The 11,516-nt window shown below is 36.0% G+C and overlaps 1 protein-coding gene across 1 annotated transcript; it reads left to right on the top strand.

Moving 5' to 3' along the window:
• Positions 1 to 8,064: 8,064 nt before the first annotated feature.
• LOTGIDRAFT_169718 (hypothetical protein) lies at positions 8,065 to 8,802 on the top strand (the record flags this gene model as incomplete). The annotated part of the gene is made up of 1 exon (XM_009068016.1): positions 8,065 to 8,802. The coding sequence occupies one exon, from the start codon at positions 8,065 to 8,067 to the stop codon at positions 8,800 to 8,802; it is 738 nt and encodes a 245-aa protein (XP_009066264.1).
• Between the last annotated feature and the right edge of the window lie 2,714 nt (positions 8,803 to 11,516).

Genomic DNA, 11,516 nt, shown 5'->3' with positions numbered 1-11,516 from the left:
CATATTTTTATCTAGAGTCCAAGGTAAATGATTTATCAATTGAAGTACATGTACACCGAAATAGGCCAGGATAGTCATTGCTGACATCTGTACTGAAAAATTCTCAAATCACTGATTCACTGACCTAATTCACTGAAAGATTTACGAGACTGACATTGGCAATTCAAGATTTACGAGTTCCACGAATCAGTGTAAAGTGTGATTCGCCACGATGACAAATGGTCACATTTCACAGACATAACTATTCAAAATCAACCTCTACTGATATTCTTGGTGTATTTGGAGGTTTTGATGTCGATATTAATCAGTTTATGTAACCAAAATGCAACAGACCAAATGTAATAGAGTCAATATTATCAACAACGTGAGAGATTCGAAAAGGCCTACATCATTAAATGAAGTGGCGGAGCCAAAGGGGGTGGGGGGGGGGGACGTTCAGAGGGGGCAGCCCTCCCCCACCCACTCACAGACTCGAAAGCAAGTTTAAAGGGCAATAATCTCAGAACTAGGCTAGAAATTCGGACAATCTCAGACCCTCAGGATGCTGCGTTTCTTATACTCACCACTCGTCTATCTGATCAGGAAATATGCTTATATATAGGAAAAACTGTTTAGTATGGAACCCCTCGAGTCTCGACAGTAGTTGCAAATCGAAAAGGAGCCGTCTAATGCTGCTTTTCTGCACAAATTTTCCTCACTGCACACTGAATTGCCCGTTTTTATTAGCCCATTTAGTGGCAGAAGAGTAGGACGTAAAATTCCATCGTGTGTCATAGAACCATAGTTGAAATTATATTTCATTTATGGAACCGTAATATATCTAAGAAATAGTCATATATGCTACAACAAGCGACTAGATATGAGGTACATTAATACATGTCACTGTGTGTGGATAACATTTACTTAAATTAAATATCTTCTTGCTTTATACAGACTGAAGAACATTCGTCGAACCGTCGCAAGTTATTTAATAAAAGTAATTGTTATCCATAAAATTGTGTCCAGTCATTTATTGTCCAATTACTAAATACCACTGAAGGAAATTAATATATGTCACAGTTTGAACAATGTGGACTCTCTGAAAGGGAGATAGAAATGGGGCATTTATCTAATGCGTAATCTCTTTATCTTATCTTCATTTAAAATTTCAAAATCGCAATATAAAGTAAAAAATTAAATCTATGGAAACAGAATAGTATGCTTAGGCCCATCCTCATTTTAGAGTACAAACAAAAGAGGACAATGGAAGATGTCCTTTGCTCACACAAAAATTTGGAGTATTTCGAAATATTGCAACATGGTGGTTTTTGTATGTCAAGGCCGCTTATCAGTTGACCTAACATCCTCCCCCGCCATTGATTACGGGTAACCTCAAAAACTTGTAAGAAAGGAAGTCTTCAACTAAAAACTAATATTTGATTGTGATATTCGATATATAGGCGAAACTAAATGAGGGTATCAGGCTAGAGTCGGTCTAATAAACTAATAACCACACCAGTGGCGTTAGTATGTATAAATGGTTAGATTTGGAGGCACTGACAGAGCAGAGCCACAGCATCCGCCATTTATGATCTCAATAATATGATATTTTGGGTATTTAGTGGGGGGGAGGGGGAGGTGGGGGGGGGGGGGGGGGTTGAAAACAATTTATCGTTGATAAGCGATTCGTCATGAAAGCATTGATAAGGAAAACTCAAAAAAACTATCAATAAAAAAACATCGTCACCTTCATCTATATCTACAAACCAGCTGTCTGGAACGCTCAAATCATTATTTAAAAGATACGTTTGAGAAAATACGGCCCCTGACATACGTCATTTGATATATCGAACCTACCCATCAGACGATACCTGATAGACTAAAGAAAGGAAACGAACCACGCCAATATTGACACAATATCTTAATTTCTTTATCTTGGACTATCTTTTATTCAGTTTGACCTGCTCGAAGTTTTTTCTATACTCCATGAACCTTCAAAAAACAATATTACAGGTCGCTGTGACGTCATATCTATTAATAGTTCAAATATTGTATATAGTATATAATAGTAATTGAATGTAAATCTGACCTCATACCGTCGTATGACTACATGACCTCAGAATTCGTGTTTTGATTCATTGATAAGTGAGTAAAGTTTAATTTGAGCAATTTGTCACATTCCCAGTCCAAAAATTTGAATGACCTTAATTGACGTGGTCTTTAAAAGAAAGTTATCATCTCAAAACGTCTTTCAGGTTGAATATTCGACGATAGAGAATTAAAAAGTAGCTTAATGTCACTGTTGACGTAGAAATTACCCCATTTCACACTGCAAGGCGTTGTCAGTCATAATTAGCTAAATGATAGTAGTGAATTAACTCATTTGATTTTGTATGTCACCAGCGGTTGCTGCTTTGTTTTTCTGTGAAGTCATTAAGTGCCACATTACACCATAGTAGCTAATGTGATAAACAGAACTAATGGTGAAATCGGACAGCCAATGACGCCCGACAACTGCATGTTTACGATAATAGTGCACTATACAAGAAAACAACACTATTGCAACATACTCACGACAACAAATGCCTGTGGGTTCCGAAAATCTAATGAAAATATCCGTCTGATGTAAACAACATTGCAATTTGACGTCAACGTCAAGGCTTTTGACGTATGGTCGGCCTAGAAAACATGCTACATTGACTCGTTGTTGGAAATATCTTGCGATAATATTGAATCCTACATGCATTTTGTAGATTTTTCTTAAAGCGGGAGTTTCTATGTTTGTTGCTATCCACAGGCGTTCGCAGTGTAACCGCAGCCACCTCCCACATTTGAGACGTCACAGCAGAAATCGTATGACGTCATACAATATGAATTTATACCGCTGAACTAAATGTGACCCAATCACCGCAGTTAGATCTCAGGGCTATATTTATATCGGTATTGAAGGGAGGACATGATCTTTATAGAATGTCCACAGGATATTGGTGATAATCAGCACTGTTTAAAAAGATACAGCTCGGAGCAAGTATAAGTAGAGTACTTCTATGACGTAGTGTGGTATATTAGACGCAATCAGCTGGTACTCATTATAGAATCGTTCTAATTTTGTGAGGTTTGTTGCAGGCGTTTTGTTCGTTATGACGAGATATTTTGGAGGTGGGGAACAGTTCCGCGTCATCTTGACATGTATTTAGGTCAATAGCACATAGCCCGCGTATCTTGTACAATCTGTACACGATGTGATTCAATATCAAATTATGGCTCGATCTGTACACGATGTATTTCAATATCGTATTATGCCTGGATCTTTTTAAAGTCCTGACGATTTTATGGGTACATATATATTTTTGTTTGAACGGAACCCAAACGGGAACCATGGACCAAATCAATTCCGTATTTGGAATAGCATGTTTATTTCTCAGTCGCAATTTTACAGATTTTGGAACGAACATATAAGCCAAGTCACAATACCTCTTTCGACTTCCTTCCACAAGTTCCAAACCGAGCAAAGCAAGACGTGCATTCAAAATTCATTGTACAGTACAGGCCCTACAATAACAAAATATTTTCAGTATTAAAATAGTGCTCAATACATCAATTGTAGAGTGATATAGAAATACCACTGTTAAAATAGTGCTCAATACATCAATTGTAGATTGATATAGAAATACCACTGTTAAAATAGTGCTCAATACATCAATTGTAGAGTGATATAGAAATACCACTGTTAAAATAGTGCTCAATATATCAATTGTAGAGCGATACATCAACACCACTGTTAAAATAATGCTCAATACATCAATTGTACAGCGATATGGAAATAGAAGTGTATGCCCTATACATTAGGGTGATGAATACTGATCGTAGGCCGTATAACACCAATAAATATATATAAATAGGGACCCCTTACAATTCAGAAGTTATTTAGGGAAACCAGAATTGAATGAACGACCTTCAAAAGTGTTACACTTCAATAGAATAGCCACAAAATATTGTTTTGAAGGATCATAAGCCAAGGGTATGACGTACGTTTGGGATCAATCGATTGGCAATATGATCTGATTTTGACAAAGGTATCGTGCTATATTTAGGGGCTAACAGAAATGTCCTTTCTGCATTGTTACGGTTTCAATAAGTTTATAGATAGACTTAGCTATAAGATTTTATTGTTATTTAGGTATTGTCCCGATCAATAAGTTTTTGGATGAATGGTTACGTGACGTACGTTCGTAGGACGAAAAAAGGATTTTTGGGGGACTGGCAACAACTCCTTTATTCCAATATCACGAAATCTGAAAGAATAGCCATATTTTACCCGAAATAATGTGCCTCCTACGGTCTGGTGACGTAATCCAACCCTTCTTTTCGCATTGACAATAAATATCAATCCATTTTTCGGGCCTGTAATTATAATGGATCTGTGAAATTTTTCATAAAGGAATTGTTTAGCTTGTACGGATTTTTTATTCAAAGTTAAATGATATATCTGAATACAATTTACTGCTATAATTCAACAATGACAACTAAATAACAGAAGCAATGAACGAAGGTCTAAGATATTTCTGTCGGGACCCTGCAGGCAGCGAATAACAGAAAGTTGTAGTGTAGAACCTGGAGGCTAAGATTCTATTTCCACGACTGTCTCGGTGTATAATTATCAATTAACGAATCTGATTGACGTGTTAGTATTTATATTCGGATTGCTTCAGTTATATTAAGCCATCAATGACTGTAATTCTCCGTAAGCTGAGGTCATTCGTAAGGGTCAATCGTAAGCATTCGACAATTGACGTTAAACTGCATACGTAAAGTCAATCCTAACCGTAACGTAATAAGAGTCGCAAGAATATGGGACTCTCTCAACTTTTGGGTGCGTAAAGGATGTACAAAACAGTAAAGGATATGAGTTGAAAACGTGTATTAATTTAATAAGAAATGTATTTAAGGTATATGTATCTTATGCACTGTTTTGAATACCCCACAATGAGTCAAATTTGATTATAATTGAAAACAGATCTATCTTGTACACGCCAAGTAAAGAATTATTAACATAATTGGTTTAAACTTTTGTTATTCAGTCACGTAATTAAATATATATGCATCCTGGGTTATTTCAATGGAGGATGATATATGAATAATATTTAAATGTTTATATGCTTTCGTTGACTGTGAGCTGGCTTTATAATGAATGAATGAATGAATGAATGAATGGATGGATGAATGAATGAATGAATGGATGAATGGATGAATGGATGAATGGATGGATGGATGGATGAATGGATGAATGAATGAATGAATGAATGAATGAATGGATGAATGAATGAATGAATGAATGAATGAATGAATGAATGAATGAATGAATGAATGAATGAATGAATTTTCTTCACTCAAAAAACTGTAACCAAGTCAGTCGTTCAAACCACCAAACCACCAACCTCCCCCGCCCACATACACACCCTCACCCACCCTCAGACACACACATCTAAGTTAACTTTACTCTGTCATCTAGATTGACCCCACCCTATCCGTACGCATGTGTTGTAGGAGCTGACTCAAGTTTGGAGTGAGTTCAAAGCGTAAATGAAATCCTGAATGAAATAAGAAATAAACATGATTAAATGTCGCGTGAGAAGTCGAGTTATTTTTTTGATTAGGCCTACTGCACGTTTTCTCGTGAAAGGCCATAAAACTAGGTTAAGAAATGTTATGATTTCGGGGAGCGTAAATCACCTTGATTTACCTGTAGATGATCTCACGCCTATGTTTTGATAGCTCGATCTTTCTTGCTGTAACAGTTTCTTATCGGTTACGAAAATTTTTTATTCACTTTTCAAAGATTATCAGCACATGTACTCTTTTAAAGTTTTTATCCAAATGCACTTAAAGGGATTGTCAAGAGGATTTCTAAACTTTTTATGCTTATCGGGGACACTGATAGCATCAATTTGCACCATTCCAATTTTCAATCAGACTTCTGTGGTTCCTGCAATTCCACTAGACTTCACCCCCGCAAAAGCCTTATGTGATGACGTCATAAAACACCTAGTTTTAGTGGAATTGCAGGAACCACAGACATCTGATTTAAAATTGGAATGGTGCAAATTTGTGTTATCAGTGTCCCCGATACATACACAAAATTTAGAAAACCTCTTTACAATCCCTTAAAATAAAATGAGTAAAATTCGATATACCAACGAACTTGCTCGAGTAGTTGTCCATCTCCAAACCAACTGTCCAGATGAAGACTTCTTATTCGAAATGAAATGAATGGAGCTTTACGTCCTACTTTTCTGATGTTGATTGGGGTAATGAAGACTGTATCTTACTATCAATGTAAGTCTTCTATGAGTGAAAAATGAGTTTTTAAACTTTTATATTTAGTGTAGAAAATCAAAGAATTCCTAATTAGATACTAAAAATACAAACAAGATCTAAATATATGTCACGAACATATAGAGACCAATTATTGGCTTTTAAAACAATGTATTATCTCAATTTATATCGGATCCTTTTTTATTTTAACTCACTCTGCCATATTTAGAAATAAACAAGCTAAATCTTATAAAATTGATGTAAAAATAAACTCTATATTTTATCACTATGACTTCTATAGTTTGTTGTTGGCTGCAGTTGAAATATCGTCGATCAATAGAAAATTACCTGATTTAAAACTACATTTGTACATTCTCTCTAATAGTCTAGTAGGTGAAAGGACTGAAATAGAGTTCTACGTCCTACTTTTCTGCACCTGATTGAGCTTTTGACGAAGGGCAAAGACATGCAGTGTGGAATCAGGGAAAATTTGTCAAGCTGTCTTCATTTTCTACACCTGATGGACAGATGAGAACAAGGAAAGCCGTGCAGTGTGAAATCAGAGAAAAATCGCCAAGACATCCCACTTTCATTACCTGATTGGACTAATGGTGATGGACAACGGCATGCAGTGTGGAATCGGGGAAAATCGCCTGGACGTATACTCTTCGGTACCTGATGGACTAATAAGATCGAGAAACTCCATGCAGTGTGAAATCAGAAAAAAACGCCGTGACATCCCACTTTTCAGTACCTGATTGGAAAAATGGTGATGGAAAACCCCATGTAGTGTGGAATGAGGGAAAATGTTCCAGGACGTCGTCAAAAAATCCTACGGCATTTAAAAGATAGGCCAGGGTGCATCGGGCTTTAGCATATAACTTTCAAGGACATATTGAGATCAATACATAATCGATACACCTGATTGGTCACTCATATATAAATTCAAATGGTCTGTTTGAATTACGACAGAACGGAAAGGAAAATTTCGTACAGTGACGAAAGGTGTAAAATTCCATGGGTACCAAGAACTCTGGTTTTTCCCTATTGACTTTAAAGAATATATTATAATATTGAACGTGTTAAAGAATTAAATCAGTCAATTACTCAGAGGTAATTTTCCTCTGCAAACGCGGAGTTCTCCGGGTTATCCTCAGGCTACCGAACAATATATCATCTCATGTAAAAAAAACTCTTGAGAGATAGATTAATAGTGAAGACACCTTACAGGTTCCGGAGCAATAGGCCTACTACATTCGTCTAGCATGTTTAAAGCCGCGATAAAAAGAGGTGCGGTGTTCGGTGCGGCGTACATTGCGGAATTATCGATACAGTTAAGAGTAGAAGGTGCGGACACTGTATCGATACTTTATCCAGTGGTAATTTTCCTTCCGGTTGGACATTAAGCTCTATAAAGACTCACGAGGTCAACTTGACACAGTAATTTTCATTAAGTAGGTCATAACAAGTGAAGGAATTGATTTGAATGGTAAAGTAAGTAAGGCATGTATTTATTGTACATGTATTTACTTTGTATATAACCTACTTTCAATTGATAAAGGCCCGTATCACACTAGGGCATTGGGGTAGGGATGGGGTAAATAAGTTGGAAACAGGTCGGATTGACATCAGATTATCAGGTGCCGTGGGTTCGAATCAATATTAGACAAAGCAATATCTGAGGAATTATTCTCGAAAACGTAACGAAAATGATTTTACTGTTTTAGTCAATTGATTTGTCAATTCATCATTTCTCTCAGTAACAGCATAATGATCATTACATTATCATCGTCATCTCTCTCAGCATCATTATCATCGTCATTATCATCATCACCACTGCCTTCATCAGCAACACCATTATCATCTCTCAGCAACACCATTATCATCTCTCAGCAACATCATTCTCATCTCTCAGCAACATCATTATCATCTCTCAGCAACATCATTCTCATCTCTCAGCAACACCATTATCATCTCTCAGCAACACCATTATCATCTCTCAGCAACACCATTATCATCTCTCAGCAACATCATTCTCATCTCTCAGCAACATCATTCTCATCTCTCAGCAACACCATTATCATCTCTCAGCAACATCATTCTCATCTCTCAGCAACACCATTATCATCATTATCATCTCTCAGCAACATCATTCTCATCTCTCAGCAACATCATTATCATCATTATCATCTCTCAGTAACATCATTCTCATCTCTCAGCAACGTCATTCTCATCATTATCATCTCTCAGCAACATCATTCTCATCTCTCAGCAACGTCATTCTCATCATTATCATCTCTCAGCAACATCATTCTCATCTCTCAGCAACATCATTATCATCTCTCAGCAACATCATTATCATCATTATCATCTCTCAGCAACATCATTCTCATCTCTCAGCAACGTCATTCTCATCATTATCATCTCGCAGCAACATCATTCTCATCTCTCAGCAACATCATTCTCATCTCTCAGCAACAACATCCATCATCTGTGTATTGTGACTAAATGGGATGCAGTTGTGAAATTGAAGGGTGAAAATGAGTTAATTTACATATTTTCTAATATTCTCCAAGCTATGGATGAGTAATTTTAACCCAAAGGCGTACGTACCACTTAATGTCAATTGTAGTAATTAATGCGAAATAATAAGACTGTCTTTATAACGAGATTTGTTTTTTTAAATGTTATTACTCTTGTTTGTTGTTTTTTTTTGTTATTTTTGATTTGTTATTACCCTCAATTGTTATTGTTATCGTTGGTATTGATTGTTACCCTCTATTGTTATTGTTATCGTTGGTCTTGATTGTTACCCTCCATTGTTATTGTTATCGTTGGTCTTGTTTGTTACCCTCCATTGTTATTGTTATCGTTGGTATTGATTGTTACGCTCCATTGTTATTGTTATCGTTACATATCCTATTTACAGTTGTCCCCTTCGACAATCCTTGCTACAGTCTGCCCGCCTCTTTTCAAAAACATCCTATTTCATATTATGTAAAGTTATAGGCCAATTCAGAAGTACGTAAACACAACGTTCTTTTAATGGATTTGAAAATTTTCCTTCATAATCGAGAATTTTCAAGATAATTTAACTTAATTACGTTTTTAACAATTTCCAATTTTTTTTAAATTTACTTTTTATCTGTGTTTTCATTCATGATTTTGACTTTGAGAAAATAGCGTGATAACTTCCATAACGTTAACGATTCTACCACCAAAATTATTTTTAGGTTTCATTTAAGTCTTTCCTTTTTTCATTCATTATTTTTTACTTTTCAACTTTCTATTCTTATTTTTAATGTTTTTAATTCCTGTGAAGCTGATTGATGAGGTCTATTTAATCTGACCTTGTTTATTGTTTGTTGTAACGCATGCACTAAGAACAAAGGTAGCTGTCAGGTCAAATCACGGAAAAGTTTGGAGATAAAATCTCCCCAGCCCCACCCCACCCCACCCCTACACACACACACACACGCACATCAAAAAATGGAAAAAAGGGCATAATAAACTATGAATTGTAAATAAAAATTCGATTCGATTTTCATTCTATTTCATTATAAATCCTTTGGACAGCGCTGTTATGGTTTATTCTCATACTCTTTTGATGTTATTTATCTCGGCCTCGGCCAGTGCTGCTGTATATGTAGCAAACTATCTAGGTCCGTACTATTTTGATTAAGAGTTTTGTTTCATTTTTATGTATATCAAACTCCTTGGTCAACGCTTTTGTGGAAGCTTGAAAATGATAGTTCACTTTTGATACACGGCCGCACCCGGAAACTGTAGTCTCGACCAGTGCTGCTGTAACTGAATCTAAGATATCAAGCTCAGTTCAATTGTAATGACAATTTCAGAAGTATTTTAATCGAAGTTTGTAGTTATTGGTGAAAGGGAAGTAACTCGTAACTAATATACCGACTGGACTTTTATTGAATACCTGAAAACAGGTCAAGCGATGAGAGTATTTCTGTTCAAGTCACGTACACGTACATCCAATCCTTCAATTTCTTAGTAATATGATCTCATTGGGCTTTCCTCGGATTGTTTACCAATAAACGTAGTAGCCATTTAAAGAGATACGATACAGATTATCTAGCTTTTGTCTGTTTGTTTATAGGTATGAATGAATATCTAAATCTCCGATTACATTTTCTGATGCCGGTGGTTCCTGCAATTGAAAGTTTTCCCTCGGAAGAGGTGTTCCATAGTCCATTTCATTCTTCGTAAAATGTTGTTAAAATTAAAAAGTGTTTTTGGCCTTGTATGTATATCAATGACAGTGATCGCATTTGACGTCTTCGGTTCTTGCAATTCCAGAATATCCTGACCAGATTATGCCTTATAATTCAAAAGAAAAAAAGACACAATCCTTTTTTCTTTTACAAGGCTATCGACTTCGGTTCATTTAGGAATAGTGGTGGAGCCAAAGGGGGGAGCAGAGGGGTTACCCGCCCCCTTCGCAGCTCTAGGTTAGAAATTCGGGCAACCTCAGGTATTTCGCTCCTCTTCGGACGTAAACCTGGCCCCGCTTCTGTTAGGAACCTTTCTATTAGCTCTTCATTGATCTTTCTCTGTTAGTACCCATTTACAGGTCAACTGGAATAATATCAAAAGTCAAAATCATGAATGAAAACACAGTTAAAAAAGTAAATTTACGTACTTCTGAATTGGCCTATAACCTTACATAATAACTTGTTCATGGTCTCTTTATGTATATACCCGATACACATACCATGGCCAGAAAACAACTTTGAGTAGATTTAAAAGAGTTCACTAGCGACCCATGAAAATAAGATATACCGAGGTTAAGTGTGTCCTCTTTCTTAGAAGAGCTTGGTATATTTCCGATATTCCCGGAAGTAATAAATGAAATTATATAGAAGATTTATTGCCCCTAATATCTATAAAGGATATTTGTTGATGTCCGGTATGACAGGTTAAACTGTTACAATATTCAAATATTGTTTCCTTAACTTTATACTGTTACATCATTTCATAACGTTTGTAGTTCAGGACATATGACTGTACTGTCGTTTAACGTTTAAATATATATGTTATATATCCTTGATTAAATCCAAATTATCGGCCTTGAACTTGTAAGATGTGACATCGTATAATATTAAGCTTTATTATACGCATAATTAATGAGATGTAGTTGAACAAATGTTCGGTTTTTTTACTGATAGGACTTATCTTCGGCTTCCCTTGCACTTTTCAGA

This window comes from Lottia gigantea, assembly GCF_000327385.1.
Source record: "Lottia gigantea unplaced genomic scaffold LOTGIsca_88, whole genome shotgun sequence".
In the NCBI taxonomy this organism is placed as follows: domain Eukaryota; kingdom Metazoa; phylum Mollusca; class Gastropoda; family Lottiidae; genus Lottia; species Lottia gigantea.
The sequence above is the reverse complement of the archived record's forward strand: the minus strand, read 5'-3'. Positions and strand labels throughout refer to the sequence as shown.